General features: G+C 34.1%; 2 protein-coding genes across 5 annotated transcripts in view; one reads left to right on the top strand and one right to left on the bottom strand.

Annotated features, from left to right (window-relative positions):
- LOC140745550 (uncharacterized) overlaps positions 1 to 6,468 on the bottom strand; it is a 54,055-nt gene extending 47,587 nt beyond the window's left edge. Inside the window, exon 1 of the mRNA XM_073077474.1 lies at positions 6,254 to 6,468. Within this exon, the coding sequence (XP_072933575.1) occupies positions 6,254 to 6,299 (46 nt within the window). The 5' untranslated portion in view covers positions 6,300 to 6,468. The remainder of the gene's footprint in view (positions 1 to 6,253) is intronic.
- Positions 6,469 to 11,527: 5,059 nt separating this feature from the next.
- mtg (mind the gap) overlaps positions 11,528 to 20,719 on the top strand; it is a 64,899-nt gene continuing 55,707 nt past the window's right edge. For 2 of the 4 annotated variants that reach the window (XM_073077473.1, XM_073077469.1), the window contains exon 1: positions 11,603 to 11,949. In XM_073077473.1, coding sequence (XP_072933574.1) covers positions 11,892 to 11,949 — 58 coding nt within the window. In that variant the 5' untranslated portion in view covers positions 11,603 to 11,891. Of the gene's footprint in view, positions 11,950 to 20,719 lie in introns of all 4 variants that reach the window. The other 2 variants (XM_073077470.1, XM_073077471.1) reach the window with 2 other exon arrangements.

Raw genomic sequence — 20,719 nt, 5'->3', positions numbered from 1 at the left:
TTCCGTACAAGAATTTTATTAAATAAATTAAGTAAAACACGCAAACACCCTTCAATAAATTGATTTTTTACCTGAAGTAAGAAAAAGTATATTAAGTACGTAGGTATATTTAGAATCAGACGTAATTAAGAATACAGACTGGGATTTAAAAAAAAAACATAAAAGTAGGCGTTAAGATCCTTTTAGGCTTGGAAAATTGTTGGAAACGTGTAATACGTTCAATGGAAGGCGGAAAATAAATGAAAAAGACCAAAGACTAATATAATAACTAATACACAACATATTTAATGTGACGAAATGTTTATTTTTCTAACAGTAGGTACGACCAAGGTCTAGGTCAGCCTGTGAGTAAGGCACACAAATCGTTCACAAACGAACGATTATAACGACAATGACATAGAATATGATAAAAAAATCATAAATTCTATGAATCATTTGAATCCATATTTCCAATATTGAAGGACACTTGCCAGACAATTGGTTAAAAATAATATAATCGTAAATGACAGCCTACGAAGTTTACGAGTAAGGGCGACAGAGCGGAACGCGTCTGCTAAAGATTCACGACCATTTTAACGAAGCTTTATATACTAGTATATACTTTATGTCAACTAAAGACGTAAGACTGGTTGTTTTGTCACGAGTTACTGAATATGGGTATTTTATTATTTTATAGTATAGATATGTGAAGGCAAAATAACTCTTCTAAACGCGTCTGGATTTGTAATATGGAGCAACACTATAGGACATAAAATTTGGACAGTCATTGCTTTTTGTGACGTAATCATCCGGATTTTCAGGAATTTTATCCGTAAGAGGTCGGACGGGGGATTAAAAATTTAATCGAGGATTCCATTCCTTCGTCGCGGTCGTGATCATAGATTTATTAAAATCAAATGACTAGACAATACTCAATATGCTTCAGGTAGCAGTGACTGCAATTACAATTTCAACTATTTGTGTTGAGGTGGGGTGCGGTTGGTCACCGTACGTACGTATGTCACCCCGAAAGGAATAAAAACTAAAATCAATAATACATCTACCTACTAACTACACTGGCAGACAAAAAAATTGGCTACGTACGAAATCGAATGTTTTAAGACTATTTGAAATGAATATTTTAAGTTACTTTTTAATTAATTCTTGTATAATTGTAAACTTAAATAATGCATCTTTAATTAACACGACATTATTTTATTAGAGAAAAAATACACTAAGTAGCGAAATATTAAAAAAAAACCGACCGCTTAAAGTATAACCTTTTTCCACAATTTAGAAATGTAACGAAACTTCATATAAAGTCCATCAAGGAGGTTGGGCTGCAGGGCGTGTTGAATAATAAGACCTGCTTACGCTCAAAAAACATTACTCTTCACGGCCGGATAAGTTTTTTGTTTGCTAGTATGTTTCCTCGTCGACAAATCCTTTATCAATAGGTCAATACTCATGCTTTAGTGAGTGGTGGTACAGTTGCAATTTCCACTATTTGTGGTGAGGTGGGACAGGTGCGGTTGGTTACCGTTGCGGACGGTCAGTGCACTTGCATCGCGACATCGAGACCGCTTTTCAATCACTCCGATACGATAATCATAGCGAACGATCAATATATTGTAATTGTGCGCGTATTTTATCTAGATAATGTGCAAATCACGGTTGGAGGTTGATAAAAAAATTGTCAAATAACTATCCTAAACTTTTTCTTTCGTAGACCACTTGGTGTATTTTTCGGTTTTGAGTACCTCTACCAAGCATTTATTATATTGTATTTTGCAAATTCATCACTTTCAAATTCAAATTGCTTGATTTCTAAATAGATTTCTATGTCGTCGTTGAACGCTGTGGTGCGATATAGACCAATTTGGTTATCACCAGTCTTGTGTACATATATCTAAATAGAGAAAAGTATTTCGCCATTTATCGGCATAATTTCAGAAGCAATTTAATACAAATATTTTTAGGAATATCTTTTATGTTTCAAAATAAGTGTATAAAACCTTTTCTAAACTCGAATAGTGACCATATTGCCCGTTTTTTTATACCAGTACTAATTTAATATCCCTTACATCATATGTTACGTTGTTAAAATCAAAATCTGAATTTAAAATTAAAACAACTTTTGTTGATTTACCTCTGTTTCTTTTTTGTATGTAATTTTTATTCACACATAATATTTTTGCTTTTAAAAAGTTTAAAGTTGTTCAATTATCATAAAATACTCAAACTAAACAACATTTTAATGACCTTAATAAGCCATAATAACAACACTAAGATTGTATTGAATATAGTTTACTATGCAATCTAATTAATATATGAAACTCAGCAAAGTAGCTGTGTAGATATTATAACAAGTAGTTCAGTTTATAGTTGAGACAATTGAACAGTGCATTAATATTAAAGTTAGGCTAAACGTGTAATTCTCAGTAAAATGAGACCATCTTGTCAACAACTCATTATTATCCCACTGCTGGGACGGGTCTATTCTCAGACTGAGAAGGGTTTAAACCACAGTCCACCGCGCTGGTCAAGTATGAATTGATAAACTTCTCAAACATTTGAGAATTTCTTTTTAAAAGAACTGTCAGTATGTGTAGGTTATTGGGATGTTTTCCTTCATAGTTATAGCAAGTGATAATTGATTTCTAAAATGCACATAGCTTAGAAAACAATGTGTTTCTTGGATTCAAACCTAGGATCTTTCGATTGAGAAGCCGAGTTTCAAATACTATGGGATGGTTGCAAATATAAAGAAAAATATACAAACAAATACTAAGTCTTGAAAACAATTGTGCTTCCATTTCTATAATATAATCTGGCCATCAAATCATATCACAGTATGGTGTTTTGTTTTGTAATGACCTGTGAGTCATTTAAGCTTGGTAATTTGAGGTGGCAATATGTGACACTGGGTTTTATTCACCTGGGTCTGAAATTTGAATGAATAGTTCAGTTAGTTAGTTTCTTTATAATGATAGTATAAACTATGTACCTACATAGGTACATTAACAGTGATATATTTTACCTAAAAGTACCTTCATAAGTAAGCCGGAGACTATCAACCTTTCTTATCCTAGGAGACCATACCTAACAATATGTTTTACTAAAAAAATAATATTAAATTATGATTTAATTTTAAAAAAGCATGTGATATTTTAAGTACCTATGAACTATGATGTAAAATTAATTATCTGAACATATGTTACTTCACAATTTAAACAGGTAAAATAATTAAGGCGACAAAGTGTATTTTGGGGTAAACTTATTTACGTAGTTAATTCCTATTGTCAGCGCCCTAAAACACAGTCATAATATAATTTCCTCACAGCCATTTATGATTCATGAATATAATGTTATGCAAGTAAAAATGATGAATCTGACTATGCTACTGACTCCAGTATAAACAATTAGTAAGATTTAACATCATGTTGGTTGTAGATTCAATTTTATTGTAAGGTGGCAGTCACCTAATGTCACTGTCACCCATGGACCATGGAGTAATCACAAACTCCATATAGAAATAGGGATTCTATTTAAAGCCCATCACAGATGTGTTACGACTCCTAACGTTAAGACATTTTTACCAAAATGCAGGAACTTATGCTAGTTATAGGTGTGACGGTAGTACCTCCCCGGTTGAACCATACTGGTTGTAGCACCAGCTTGAGTTTGATAATTATCTTGTTAAACATAAAAAAATGTATAAAGCATATACCATTAATGTTTTTACTTATGTATTGCATATTGGTTACCAGTATTTTTAATTAATTTGTATATAATTTTGATATTTTTCTTTGACTAGATTTTAATCTAGAATTTATTATAATCTTTATATTTTGAAATATTATTAAATAACTGATTATCATCAATTATAATCATATTATAATATTTATCACAAGAATTATTATCAGATTACCATGATAATTGTGACAAAAGTAATGACAGGCCATATCAAAATTGATACCAAAGTGAAGTAAACATTATTCAACTTTATTTAAAATTGCTACTATCAGTATGGTGTGACTGAGAAGGTACTTCCACTCTAATTTCTAATATAAAGAAGTTTGCATTTTGGTGTAGTTGGTTAGAACTACTGGACTTACATATTAGACAATCATCTAAGTCGTCAGGTACGAGTAATACAGCTGTGATCAGGTTCAGGTAGCATCCCTGTTCTATATGAAGTTGGTTATAAATATATGGGTGGCAGTGTACATACCATCAGGTCTACTGCATACTCGTTAGCTTCTTTGATTTTATAAAAAATAGATAATTTACAATCTCTACTTTAGTATGTTATACAAATCGATATTGATAGTAAATGGCGTTGAATGAAATCAAAATAAAAAAAAAAACATTTTGACAAAAAGTGGAGTTTGCTGATTTGCGAATTAAGGTATGGAAATGCTTCTTGATAGCTATATAAATAAGCTAACTAACTAGCTCTAAAGAAATTTTGACATGTCTTCATCATATTATTATTATAAAAAAGCTGTTCCTTAAATTTAGTTTATTACGAGCACACAATAGGTTACTAACTATTAAAGTTAAATATTAGGTGTAAAAGTCATGAAGATAGTAATTGAAATATTTCATTATGAATCTAATGGAATGGAAAAATGGATACACAAACACATTTATCATATTATGTAATACTATACAGAAAATGTTGTCCAAAACATTAACAAAGATTACATCATGTAATTTGAAGTATTTACACAAAAACTTCCTTCTGTGATAAAATTAGTTTAAGATTTCAATTTCAATTTATATGAGAACAATTACTGGTTATTACTATCTTATATATAAAATCTCGTGTCACAATGTTAGTTACCGTACTCCTCCGAAAAGTCTTTACCGATTTTCACCAAATTTTATATGCATATTCAGTAAGTCTGAGAAACGGCTACTATCTATTTTTCATACCCCTAAGTGATAAGGGTTGTTCAACCTTAACATTTTTTTTATATGGCTACACAACGTTTGCCCGGTCAGCTAGTAGTTATCTATTAATCAAGCATGTAGTTAATTGTTTTTGATAAGCACTACTAGCTATGGGATGGAAAATCTACCTTAAGTTAAAATTTACTACTATCTACATTCATAACCAATTCTATATAGAACAGGGGTACTGAGGTCAATACAGGTGAACTACCACCTCTGTGGACAAAGTCTGGCCCATATGTAATTGAGCCTATATAAACATCCTTCCAACAAACTGTAAAACTGTTTGTTCTTGAAATAGGTGTGGTGATTGTTTCTCCATGTCAATCTACGTACGGATTGTAGGTAATATCGGATTTTTGGTAACTATGTATATTTTTTCCTTACATTGTTTATAAATATGTAAAGTCATCTTTATATGACAAGTACATACCTAGACAATATACATAAAATGTGTTATTTTTATCTGGAGCACTTTCTTTTGTATACCAGATATGTGTAGATATGGATAAAAGATAAAATTTTAAATGAAGATAAAAAATATTTATGCTATTCATTAAACATCCACCACAGCACCAACTATTACATTTTCATAGAAACTATCAAGTCTTTCAATAGCTTAGTTATCTAGATATTAGGGTAGATTAGGTTATTAATGTAACACTCATTTCGTGCGTTATCAACGATAAATTTTATATGCAATTTCCATGTCAGATAGTCTTGTTCAACCACTGCAGTTTGCACATGAAAAGTAGATAAAGGAGCTGATAAGATAACTAGAAAGTGAGCGACAGTGCTAATGTGTTGTGCTCGCGAAATTCTGTACACTGCACACAGATGTACGCTCAGACTTACTTACGTCAGAGCATTAAATGATAATGTAAGTTATGAGTCAAGAAACACATCATACCGTGAATAAATGGCCACATCCAACGATTTCGGGGCGTGTTGGCGATGAAAAAACAAAAATACAGACCGAAATAACGGTATCTATGCAGCTATCCGGCTAAACTAACCATCCACGGCCAAAATGACAGGAGGTCCAAACGGGGCATTTGTGGCACATTCCTGCGCACTTCTTACCGTCTGGCTGGCGTTTTGCTAATTATAGAAGCATACCGCGACGTCAAAAAGACGTCCAAATGCAGATGAAAAACAAAACATTGCATTGCGTCGACCACAAACCACTGCAGGCGTTTTCGAAAGCTGTACACGAACCCACTACGTGGGGCCCCACGACGCGGTTTGGGGTTAGACGATTTCAATCACATTTCACACTAAAACGGCACATATCGATTTTAAATGCACATAATACCTTTACTTTCAGCGTTTTCCGTAATATCTTTCACGTCATCAACCATCTTGCTCGATGACAGTCACTCACTGTTCACTTTTTTATTCGAACATATTTCGAAAACTCATACTTCGTTCACTATTTTCAGCCAGACGGCCAGCCAGCGATCTATACGACAGCGCTTCGTTCCGTTCACTGCCAACGACGTACGGCGATTGGCGAACAATCCTCGTAAAATAAAGATGGCGTCAATAAAAACTTTTTATTACAGTTTAAAATTAATAATGTATCACAATATCACTCCTTGCTGAAATAATTTTAATTATTTAATTACAAGTTATAAAATATTACAATGTAAATGTTTTTTAAAGTAGTATAATACAAACCAAAAACTTTCTTCGAAATGAAAAAAGAACAAATGTCAAACGTACTTAATAATCTGTGCAATAAAAACACATTAATACGATGCTACCGCCATCTTCTTGTAAGCAAATAAGTATTGATAACAAACTGTAAATAGAGAGGGCGCTATGCGCAGTATTTATTTTTCTTATAACTTAATTTTTTTCTACATTATTATTGTTTGATTGATATAATTTTTGATATATTAGTCATTTTATGCAGTATTAAATGTAATAACAGAGTTGTTTCTAAGTTTGATACTCAAAGACTAGACGCCACCTTGTGGCAGATATGCGAAATATTTTGTCATTCAACATGCAACACTTTGTAAGGAAGTATGTTACGCCCGTTTAGTTTAGTATTCATACTAGATGGCACTATTATTTGTTCACTAGTTAGTGGTATTATAAAAAAAAATGTTATTTATAACATTTCAAAACTATATTCGTGCGAGTATGGTGAAAATAAAAATCGAATAAATAAGTTCATAAACATATTTTAGTTTTACATATGTAAGTAAGTACAATATTAAAATTATCAAAGATGGCGAAATAATTGTTTATTTAGGGAAATAATCTAGTATTAACCGGTTTTCGGTTTAAAGTATGTCAGATAAGCTCATAATTTTGGAAAATTTTAGAATTTCGTCCGCTTTCCCTCCCCCTGGGATCCCTATTATAATATTTGACCAGAAGCATGGATAGAAAGTTACCTAATAAAATCTGCATGAAAATAACAGAAATTGTTAAAAAAAAAATCCGACCTTCTATTTATCTTTGTAGGGGTGAAATATAAAAAAGAAAAAAAAATGTTTTTGTCATAAAAACCCATTGTTCTTTTTTGTTTTGAGTTTAACAGGGTTTGCGATGATGAATCAATCATCACTTTTATATACCTAATTATATAATTTCCAGATAAAGTTAATAGATATTTAATTGAAATAACTAGTAGATAATTACAGGAGAAATCTCTTGAGAACCTTCGTGAGCATCCTGGATTACTTCCAGGATGGAAACATCCGTTATTAGGCCAATGTTTTTGTTCTACGCTCTATTTATTGATTGTGATGGATGTAGTAATAATGTATAATTTGCATAATAATAGTATTATTAGCACATTTAGCTTAAAGTGCATTCGTTGGACAAAAATACAGGTAGCTAGATACTTTAGGCGAATTACTTAATGCTACTTTAGGCGTGGGAATTGGTAATATATTTAGACATTAAATTTGATGACTCAAATGGTTAAGTGGCCACACGCAGTCTCTATCCCCCGCCAGGCGCAATAATCAATCATCTGGTTTGGTATGGGATGATTGGGTATTTTTTCTGTTGGGGCTAATAGAAGATTCGACACTGGAAATATTACTTTAAGGAGATTTTCAAATTTTGTTTATTACACACTACATATCTATATAGATACATATGGTACATCATGTGTACCTACCTATTAGATTTTTTGCTATTATTATTAAATCAAACATAAACCAAAATTCTTTGTCCCATATTTATGCTGGAACCTCAGAAAAAGAAAAATATAGATAAGAATAACTTGCACTTGTGTGAATGACTCAGCTCCACAGTAGATTTAAAGAATGTTGCGACTGAAGTTTTTGTGCCATGTCGAATTATACCCGTTCTACTTAATGATTCTACTTAAACGATGGAATATAATTTTTGTAAGACTTTAGTAACGCACCTGTGATCGGTCTTTGGTAAGACCTGTGTTATTTGCGGTTGGTCGCAGTGTTAGGCCGCAGTGATCGTCTAATGTTTGAAACTCGGTCTCTCGATTGAGGGGTCCGAGGTTCGAATCCCAGGCGCTCTGATGATGTTACTAATTTTAACGTTGAAGGAAAACTTCATGACTAAATTTATACGCTAGAGACTTCTTTAAAAATGCTCCTAAAAGGCGAAGTTCACCAATTCGTACTTGGCTAGCACGTTGGTCTAATGCCTAAGAACTTCTCACTCTGAGAGGAAACCCGTGCCCAGCAGCGAAACAATAATGCATTGACGATAAAAGAAGTCCATGGGTGGCAGTAAACACTTAACAGCAGGTGGGCTGCATGCTCGTTTCCATTAGACAAAAAACAAACCAAACCAACTAACTGGCTCGTTAACATAGCCAATCTTTTTGTTTATGCTCTATTTTATTTCTTATGATATTTAACTGCGCTCAAGTTTCCAATCGGTCGATTCCGAGTTATCTAGAAATAATCTCTGTTATTTACACTATTGCGATTCAAAACCAGCTATGTTACTCTTACTTTTACTTTCTATTTCTATTGGTATAAGTGAGAATTTATCTCAGATATTTTAAGTTTTTAGCACACATTTCGCTAATTTTTTATTCGTGAAAATACGTAGAGCTGGAGTTAAAATTTTAGCCACGTTTGTTCATCTTACAGGCAGTGGCGTGCCTTGGGTGAGCCTTTGTCTAGCAGTGGATTATCGTGGGCTGAAGATGAATCTAATGACAAAGCAATTTTTAAATTCATAAACCATGTGTTTGAGGTATCTGTCTCACAGCAGTTAATTCAAACCAGAAATAGATAAAATTGGAATATTAACGATTCGGTCGCTAATAAAACTTTCGACTACCCCCAACGTACACAACGACAACGGCCATCTGTAAGTTGATTGAGATGCTGCCAAAGTATGAATTAACTTAGTACCTAATTCTTTTTTAATTAAATAATACTTTTTCCTTTTTATCAATCGCTACTATTTTTCTTGTTTCGTGTTTATCGAAGAGCATTAGTAGTATCAATGAAAAGTCTCAAAATGTCTATAATAAATATTTAAGAAAATGTTGACAAATATTGTATTTTCATCCCACTAAATTTAATACCAATATTTACAAACTTTTGCTAATAATAAATAAGTTGGTAGAGTCATTGTTTAATCTCTTGATCAGATTTTAATCTTATGACTCTATCATTATTTGTCGTCAGATTTTATCTTTACATCTACTTTAAGAAAATTTATTCTAAGTTCTTTAATAACGGTCATTGACATCTGATAACAGCTTTGAATTTTCTCGTTTGGCTGATAATGATTTTAACAAGAATTTCACTTAGGGTTAGAAGAATTTATGTTTTTATTTTATCATGATAAACTAATTTCATACTATTAAAAGGGTTTATCGGCATTATCAGCCCCTTACCTACAGATTCACAGCTGGGTACCAGTCTTTGGAAATTAGTCACATTTTACTGCTAGAGTGCCACTTTTTAAGGATAAGTTGGAACACTATTATTTTAGATCTCCAACTTATTTAACTGTTTTAATGAAAACACTGCAACTACGTCGCTATCATCACGTAGACCGCTGTGGTGATGCTTCCACCGCAATCGAACCACAGAGAGCTCTACCATGATAAAAAAAATTGCAGATTAAGAATATTCGCCATCTTCAATTGTTTACTCTAGTCCTCGTAAAACTGCTAGTCCGCTCTGAAAATAGAAATAGATCGCGTCGCTATAGCAAATTGTATGACTACACCTGCTCGCAACAACGCCAGAGCTGACTAGCAGATTGGTGCGAACTATACTACTGGGTACGAGTCTACCCAAAGTGAGAGGAGCTTAGGATAGGAGTCCGTGCATGGCTCTCCAAGTCTCCACGAAACAAAAGGGTGGATTTATGACATAGTCCTCTAAGGTGCTTGCGTATAATTCTATCATCTATTGTTAATGGAAAATATCGTGTTATTAACTACCTATTATTTAACATAATTATTCTTTTATACAAGTATAATGTAAGGGTTATGTTGTATGGTATGAGTATTTTGTCTATGTATGCCATCTATGTATATAAAACAAAGAAACAAAAACATCTGTATTTTTAGTTTATCATCAACTAATGATAACATCTGCATCGACTTGAACATGATGATCATATTATTGTACGTAATTGCGTTCATTGTCTACCGATTCTTATTAAAGATCGATCGATAGTACAGTTGATGATTATTCCGTCGAACTGTTTACAATTTACGCGTCAGATCGTTGTAATAGGCAAAAAGAAAAGAGATCAACCACCGTAAACAGTAGCCGTTCGTGATAAATTACGTGGTATCGCACGAAATACCGCGATGTGGGACTTGCTACACTATTGGCAAAGAACGACAAGCGAGCACAAAGCGAGTACAAGATGTTTCTTTTATGTTATGTACACAAATAAATGAAATACGTAATAAGAATGAATAAGAAATAAGTGTTTTTGTTGTACGTTAGTTTTAATTATCTGATTTAAAATGGAAAAAGTTTTTCTTATAAATTTAGTATAACCTTAATTAAATTGGTGTTCGATTATTTTTTAATTAATTAATGTTATAAAATGTCTATTTTTAAAAAGGTAAAGAGTACTCATAAAAATAAGAGGGTCTATAGGGTCACAATGCTTAAATAGAGCCAGACATAAAAAATAGATTTATAATGTAGCTCAATCATAAACTACATGGTTTGTTTTGTCTATATAGAGGATCATCTTGGAAACTATATATATTTCGATAAGTCAATCTTAATTTGACAAGTTGGAAACAAAACATAGGAGAGCTTTCGCAAAGCTTTTTAACATTTATATTACTTGTTCTACAATTTGTAACCTATACTATTCATTTAAACTCCGAATATTTTCATGGTAAACTTTTATATATCTTTCTGCGTTTACAATCACAATGACTGCACTGATTTTAATAATCGCCTGTAGCGAAATAGTTCATCGCTTGTCATTCACCCGTTACCAGACCAATCAGTAACGTGAGTTCAATGTTAATTCGTATACATGGTATAACCCACCGATTTCCAATCCGACTGGCATGGTCGAATGCAGTCACGCACACCTACACGCGTGAAACGTGCTAACCGTGTGAATGCAGACGTCAATCGAATTAGTGAAAGCACGCAATAATTAAAAGCATTTTCAAATCGGTCGAGTTACAGGCTCACTCGGGCACACCTGACGTTGGCCGGCCGAGGCGCAGTACGCGTTTGACTTTCGAACGTAAACGCGGGAACGAGCTGTCAAAATAATCTGTTCCGCCCGTAAAGTTCGATTCTTATCAGTTTGACAACTATTTATATTTTTAACGTGTTTCAGTGGAAAAATTATGTGTGGAAATTAAAATGAATATACTTTGCGTATTTTCCAACGTGATATGTTGAACATTTGTTGTTTAATTGTTTCCAGGATCGTAATGAGATAGTGTTTTGAGTGAAAGTGCGGAAGAATTTGGATTTTTTCACCTCAAAATGAAGCCAATGGGTTATTTGTTTGGTGGCTTCGTTTTATTGTTGACGCTATTGACAGGTATGTCTTTAAAATATTAATATTGTTAATGGTATACATCAAACAACTACATATAATAAAAAATATTTGATTTAAAAGCCAAATACTAGAATTGAGTTAAAAACACACTTAAAACACTACGTTTTAGCCTGTTAATTAAATAAAATAATATTATTAAAACATTACTTAAACACTTAAGACTCTACCTGATTCTTAATTGATTATGTATCCATAATCCGACATAAATGCTTTCAATTAATATATAATCACAACGTCCTATATTCGATACTTATACAATTATAAATTTAACTAAGACAAAACATTATGTACAATTTCCTCTTCTGTAAAGCGATTTTCCTTCCTTGTTTTGGTAGTTATTGATCAATCTTAGAAAATTAGTTTTAATATCAACTATTTTACTATACCTAGGTATGTGTATTATATATTTATTGAGTACAGGATATGGATGCTATTAAAATAACAAATTAATTATTTTAAAAGGTCGATATGAGTTCCTAAGCGTTAATGATAGAAACTTATACTTGATTTAATTAAGTTATCATAGATGTTGATCTGTTAGGACTTATTAATCTCTGATTTAATTTTATGGCACACAATATTTAAATAATTGCGAAAGCTTTGATGTATATTTATTAATCCTGCTCCATTTCATTGAGTATCTAATAAAGTTCTAAATAAGTTAGTAAAATAATAAATAAGGTATGTGGGAGGGAAGTGAACAACGATTAAGGAGATATTAAATTAAATAAATATCTCAGTATTAGGTTTAGTTGAACTGAAAGTTAACAATGTATTTCAGTAAGTGGTAGATATACCTATACTGTACGATAATACAGTTTTATACACTAAATTTTTATAAGTGCGTGGCTATTGTGACGTCAAAAAACTACTTTTGAAGTGAATCGCAAATTTATGCAAATTTACTTATAAAGAACAAACCTTGTAACACCAGCTAGAAGTAGGACACAAAAAGGGTTTAAATTTGCTTAAAAGTTTCGTAACACATAATCATAAAATTCGTAGAGCCAACGGCCTAACACTAACACAGCTACGAACCTATAATCTACGACCCATTCGATACAATTTTCATTTTATTAGCCCGAATCAAGCTCCAAATTAGATATAAAACTATGTTTAAATTTGTTTGAGCATTACGGGAATATAAGTCATCAAGCCATAAATTAATGTTTAATGACCCTGTTTGAATCCAGTTCGCTAATTAAAGCTCATTCATAATAGCAAAAGCGAAAGTTTCTTGACATCAGGATAAACATAGTGCTTTACATAAATTATCTTCTGTTTCACAACTCATGTACAAACAAGACTTTGCTGTGGATTCGTTTGAATGCAAATTTATTTTATATATGGACTGCAAGCAGTGATAGCCTAGTGGTTAAGAAACTCAACCTCACGATCGAGGGACCCGAGGTTCAAATCTCAGGCTCACAGCTCTGAGTTTTCAAAGTTATATGCGTATTAGAAATTAATTATCACTTGCTTAAACGGTGAAGGTTTTGGGATCGGATCGTTTTATTTCTCGTATCAGTTTCGTAACAGAAAATTTTTACGTGGACGGGGTGTTAACCCGCCGCACAACCCCCATATTGCTGGAGGACCACACCCTACTTTGGTCAACGGGTCCATCGGACCTAGCCGATCAGCTGGATAATCCGTACTGTCGACCACTCCCCCATCCGCCACCCGGGGGACGCTCCCTTACGCCGTGAGGGCCAGCGCAGGGCCCGTGAGGAATGTCGCCGGTGCTATTCAACCTAGTACTAGAATATATCATCCGCAACTTATTAATGATGAAATATGGGATTAATCTAGGTGAAGAGCACAAAGTGACTGGGTATGCTGATGATATAGCAATTCTTGGGCAAACAGAGCGGGAAATCCAAGCAGCAGCCGAAACTCTAGAGCGAGAGGCTAAAAAGGTTGGGCTCCGAATAAACAAGAACAAGACTGAGTACCTTCATATGAAACGGTATAAAAACACACGAGAGAGTCGGAAGTCGGACCTTGGATGCACCATCACAGACACACACTCAAGGGAAGAAATTGATTCAAGGATACAAAATGCCCTTAAGTGTAGTGCTGCACTCCATAAAGTCTTGGCGTCCAAGCTTCTCAGCAGGAAAACCAAGATCCAAATCTATAAAACGGTTATTCGTCCGGTCTTGACATATGGCTGCGAAACTTGGACACTTACGCAGAAAGAAGAGAATAAGCTCCTAAGAGCAGAGAGGAAGATACTCAGAGTTATTCTTGGCCCAACAAGAGGAGAGGATGGCCGTTGGAGAAAACGTAAGAATCGCGAGATAAAACATCTGGTCTCCGAGCCTAACGTCATAGGAGAAACGAAATCAAGTAGGCTCCGATGGCTCGGACACGTAGAGAGAATGGGAGAAGATCGAGCCCCGAAGCGCGCATACCTAGGTGTTCCTGACGGGCGAAGACCAGTTGGACGGCCTAAATACCGCTGGAAAGATGAAGCAGTCAGGGACCTCAGGGAGCTAGAACAACACAACTGGCAAGAAATTGCACAGGATCGGGAGAAATGGCGACTTCTCGTATCGGAGGCCAAGACTCACTTCGGGTCAGCGAGCCACCGGAGTAGTAGTAAGTAAAGTAGTTAAACGGTGAAGGAAAACATAGTAAGGAAATCTGCACACCTGATAAATTTATTAAAAAATAATTCAAAAGTATGCGAAGTCTACCAATAGGTACGCACTTGGCCAGCGCGGTAGCTTGTGACGGCTGTGACCTAATCTTTCTCGCTCGGAGAGGAGACTCGTGCCCAGCAGTTGGACAATAATGGGTTGATGATGGACTACCAACTGGTATGTTTTGAGGTTTTTGAAATTTCAAGTGGGAAAGGAACGGACCACTTGACGAGTAGTCTCTGCTGCCAATGATCTGTAATCAATCACAAATAATGTTGAAGTCTCACGTATGTAGATGCTATTTGTGAGGACTACCTTCTGCATGGGTTTCTCGCAGCCGCGGGGGCATCGGGGAGGATATGCCCGAATTCATCAAAATTCCTCATGGGGTAAAACTTCATGGAATTCTTTATGTAATGATCTATGTGTTACCTCACCCATAAGACCAGCCCACGGAAGCACTTGCTATTGTTATTAAAACGTACGTGTAGCGGTGATAGCTTCCGAGTCGAACCATTAAGTGACAACTTTTTGATTTATCGTAATAGCACAATTTCTTTGACCCTTAAAGACTTAGTTCCGTGATTATAATTATTTTGTGATCCCTTAAAGGGCCGATTACGTGGTGTTACAGCTAACGTGGTACTATAGCAGCAATCAACTCGGTAGAGTTAATTTGTTTAGCGAATCATATTAGTAAATTGTAGAGCGACTACTACATTTTTTAACATGATATGAATGGAATGTGTTAGATAGTTAACTAAGATTACGAATACTGACCTTGCCTTATTTTGTTTATATATGACACTTGGCATTTGATGGTTGTTACCTGAAAAATATAGGGTAAGCGTTTAGTCACCATTGCTACAAATGATTTATAACCATATTAACTTTGATCGTTTATTTTCAACGTGTTCGGACATCATTCGAAATGTAGCCTGCGGATACAGATTGTAATATAAGAACTATATAATTAAGTATTTAGATAAAGCTAAATTGCAATTATAATATTATATCTTCAAGTAATCTACATATTAAATAGATTTATTTCTGTCTTTTGATTACTCATGAAATCAAAGTTTATGTTTTGGTTTGAAGGATGTCGCAACTTTTAAGGCAGAAATACTGATTCGATTCGAGCTTAGGGCGCAGGGGGAGGAAAACAGTATGATCGACTTTAAGTATGCTTTCTTTCGTATTTGCTATCGGCATTAGACTTTGTTTTAGGTTTAAGAGTTCTAAAGGTCCCATAGTAAGAAGAACGACTTAAAATATTTGATAGTACCCTTTAGTATGCAGAGCCTTATTATGTACAGACTGCATGTTCAAATAAAGATAATATTTATTAACTTGACAGTCAAGCAGAATTTAATTTCTGCACTTTTGTAAAAATGACCACCTGACGTACAAGCAATTTGACAAGATTTTAATTTTTAACAATTGGGGTTCCGTACCCAAAGGGTAAAAACGAAGTCCTAGAATTACTAAGTCTCCGCTGTCTGTCCGTCTGACCGTCAGTCACAGGACCCTATTTTCTGAACCGTAATAAATAGACACTATAATTTTTGCAGAGTATGTATAACGGTGGACGTCATGTGCCCTCCATGTCCAAGTTAGACTTGCAGTTAACCAATTATTTTTCTTCGTTAGTAAGTCTTATAAATACGTGGCATTTTAAAAATATGTCAACGGACGAAGTTGACAAAAAATCGACTAACAAGTCTCATAACTCACTTTAAAAGGGTCAGAAACATACCATCATGCGAATTATTATTGAAATATGTTAATATCAATCGTTATACTTTCACGTGGAGAAAGTAACGCTTCCAGTTATCATAAATTGACTCCGGTTATCACTGACAGAGTCATCGCGTCTCAGAAAGGCCATGGGCGATTCGAGTATTGATAAAACTATTAGTAATAAATTATGAATGTTACCTATTTAATTACAACAGTTTTAAGTGTGTTAATTATTTTGTAGAAAAATAAACAAATTTCGAATTTTATCATACAAAATTGTATAATATTGATTGATCAATATAGAGTGATAACGTAAGGAGGAGGACAGTAGGAATTAGGACTTTTCGAAAATTTGGCTCCCACAAATGACCCAGTTTTTATTTAAGTAAAGTTATATTTTAATCTAAATAGAATACTTTGCTAAATCACAAAAAAATAAGATTTTGCAAAATGAGGCTATTTATTTATAATATACAGGAATGTTGAAAGCAGGTAATAAAAAAATGTATTTTTATGATAATAAATATTTAAACTAAAATAAAAACCAGATTGCTCACAAAGTAAAAAATGTTTATGAAACCTGATTGGCGGCAGATATAGGGTCAAAGTAAGTCGCATTCACGAATTAAGGACAAGTCGGGTTAAGTGCAAAACAACTTACAGTTAAAGATAACTAAATTGTATTAATAATTGTAATGGTATTAATTGTAATTTGACCGATTTTGCTCCTATATCAACAACTTCATTACCTTTTTATTTTTTCAATTTGATAAGCACAGAATCAATCTTAACCAATTTTTGCCTGCCAAAGTTTACAATTTGATAATTTAGGTAGGCAAAGTGAACAAATTATAAACTTTGGTTGACAGAAATCGGATAGATCAATCATAATTAATGGGCATTAGTAAACAAGAATTCTGTCCACTTGATTGTAAGTAGTGTCTACCGCCTATGGACATTTGTAATTAACCCTAAATAAAATTGGACCTTTAGAGAATCCCACTTAGATCTCAGTAGCTACACTTTTGTGGATGATTTCAAATAGGACGTATTACATCACGTGTATTGTATTTACCGTTATGTTTGTTAATTAGGGCTACGGTATCCCCTGCCTGTCGCAAGAGGCGACTAAAAGGGGGCTTCCTGGGGTGCGGGCGGCAAGAGAGCTCGAACCGTCCAGTAAGCGACCCCGGAAAGGACGGCGGTATGTGTGATCGCATACCGTCGTGAACACCAGATGGTTTGGGAGGAGCGAAAACTGCTCTCCCAGGGCAGAGCCCGATCGGGGCATCGCGCTTGGAGGACTCCGGTTTTGTTCCGTCGGAGATCCCAGAGTTCTTCAACGTGCGATGAGGACGGCCACCGGGGGAGTTTTAGTGCGGTAAAAATCCCACATAACTCGACGTCGCTCCCACGTCGTCGGGTAGCTTTTGAAGGTTTCCCCCTCGTTTAAAAAGTAAAAAAGGACAATTTCATATATATTTTTAAATAAGATGGCAAATCTACTTGCACTTTTTACAACAAATGATTCGAGGACATATGACTGTAAAATACTTGATATGAATTATTTAAAAAGTGTAACAATACAAGTTAAACAGGTCGAATAGTGCGCATATTTCAACTCATTACCAAACCAATCAACAGTCAATAACGAGATCAAATGTAACACATATTTAAGATGACCCTACTTCAATCAGAATACAATCTTATATTATAACACATAAGGAATATATACCGTGCCTTCGTGAGATGAAATTACACAGACAATTTAGTGGGTACAAATTGAAACCCAGTTACTTATGAAGTTGTCTTCCAATGTCGGCCGGAAGGTCGTTGATATTTTAACACGATCATTACACTTATTTAATGGATAAATTTCACAATAATGTGACAATTATAATAATGGGCGCCTTGGAAATGATTTTGGATAACGTGTGGGTGGAATTTAGATTTACATCATGTCACTTAAGTGAATACTTGTTAATAGTTATATATGTTATAAAAGTCAGGAAATCGTGATACTCATTAGAGTATTTACAGGTCATACTCGTATTTAAGGATTATAAAGCAGTAGTAGACATTAATGTACTTAAAGGGAAATATTCGTTAAACGCCTACAAGATACCCCCTTGAATTGAATTTTGTCGGCTAGGAAATAAGTCACAGAAAAAATATTTTCCAATTTTGCTTACGTATATGATATTTTGCGGCCTCCTAAAATTTGCCGCAGGCCGGATATTAAGCTGAAGCGTGAGAATGTAGGTAATATCACTATTTTATGGGAACTTTACACTTTTACCTGCTCTTTTCTGTAGACTATACTATCATTAGTCTATCTCATCATAAGACAGTTGAAGTATTTTTTATTTAGAAAAAGTTCCGTATTAAATTCTAACATTCTATTTTCCGTCACTGTTTAAGCAATACATTATTTGATTATTTTTTAATGCCCCAAATCCATATTAGAACAAGTTTTTAGAGTACTCTATAGGTCAACTCGAAATGAAGAAATCCTCATTCCTTTGATTTCACACCAAAATTCAAAAAATCGTGCGATTCGCACTTAGATCACGGAAGCCGCATTTCCAATCCAAACCACTTATTATAGGTAAGTCTATAACCACATGAATCAACCGAGTGGTAGATAGGCGACCGCTAACGGTGAGCCACGCTCCAGTGCACCTGACGTGACACACTTGACACACGGCCTTAGGCCGACACTTGCATTGTTACATTATCGAGTGCCTTCAGTGAAGATACGAGTATGTTTATGATTTCTTCATATTATTGATTTAACTTTACATTGTAATTAAAGTTTGTTGTGCTATTTGTACTATGAACATTTTCATAAAAATGCAACATACAACTTAATTTTCACATCAGTCATTTGTCGTCATTTCAGCAAACCATTGGCTGAAAATTACTAAAAAATAAAAAAAAAGGTTTTATATTACCCTTCGCACATATTTACGCTAAAAAACAGCAGTGTTAGGTGCAACTGTGTTGCTTTTTTAAGAGTGTGGTAAGAGAGACATAATTTAGTCTTAAAGAGCGTTACAATTTAATCCTTAATCAATATGTCTCCAACTCTAGTCTTATTAAAGGTTACAGATGATTACGGGTGGCAGCAGCCACTGATAGTGAAGTAAGGTGAACTGCTTGGTTAGTCTATACTTCGTGTACTACTTTTTGTAAAAAAAATACGGCGTCTCATAAGCTTCAGCATCGAACAAATAGTTTTATAAATATACTGTTTAGTACGCTAGTGTAAAATCAAAACGTGATACGAGTATAATTCAAGAGCGTTCATAGTTTATACATTTATATATAGAATCAGCTGATTTACTTGCGTCCTTGTAACAATTGTTCTAAGTGTCAGTTATGCGAATACAAACTTAAACGGTAGTAGTTTTAGTTGCAAATTGAAATTTCTTAGTAATAATGAATTTGCGATTCTATTGTTCAAACTCATAACCTTTTGATTGTAACTATTTGTAAGCTTGCTATGTTAATGTATATAGGTCAATGTTGTAAATAAACTTACAACTACTATTTCAAAAGTTAAGTGTCTAAGTTTTTGATTACACCTTTATTATTATATTTTTTATTATATAGGAGTAGTAGACGAGCATGTAGTCCACCTGATGGTAAGTGGCTACTGCCGCGCATGGAAATCAGTAAAAACCTCGGATAGGATTAGATATTCCTACTTGAAGTTGGCCACAAATGCGCCGCTACCCCTGAGGACTAAGCTGGAACGCTGCGGAAAAGTATGTATCCCTTACCACACCCTTCAAAACAGAACACAGCAGCGTTTAACACTGCTGTTATAAGGCAGAAATAGGTGTGGCGGCAGTGCCGCCGGAGTCGGACCACAAAGGGTTTTACCGCCTTCTAATTTTTAAAACCCGTCTATCTGTTAGAGCTCTGGGCGTATAAAGAATCAAACATACATTCGAAAAACATTACCTTCCGTAGTCTAGTGAAAACCTATTTTTGTGAAAGTTTTGTAAGCTATCAACAATAACAATCGTTGGCCTTTTAAACTCATTGTAGAGTTGAGAGAGTTAACCTAACAACCTGACCTGACTTGACTTAGCCTAAAGATCGCTACATCTTACGTAAGGTAGAGTAGAAGATTTATTGATAAACCATTCACGGCTTTACTTTTCAATACTAAAATATTTCATTACTGCATAAAGTAAGGAAATAAAGATTTAAAAACTTTGCATTAAAATTACTATATAATAGATTCCAACCCAACAAAATTAATAAATTAAAAGAACTAATTATATTTACGGCCTTCGAATACGTTTGTGAAATAACTTAATACTTAAATATTGATAGCAATATAATTATGAATA

Source organism: Epargyreus clarus, unplaced genomic scaffold (genome assembly GCF_041222505.1).
Source record: "Epargyreus clarus isolate Ecla_fem2 unplaced genomic scaffold, WU_Ecla_fem_2.2 ptg000010l, whole genome shotgun sequence".
Lineage (NCBI taxonomy): Eukaryota > Metazoa > Arthropoda > Insecta > Lepidoptera > Hesperiidae > Epargyreus > Epargyreus clarus.
The sequence above is the reverse complement of the archived record's forward strand: the minus strand, read 5'-3'. Positions and strand labels throughout refer to the sequence as shown.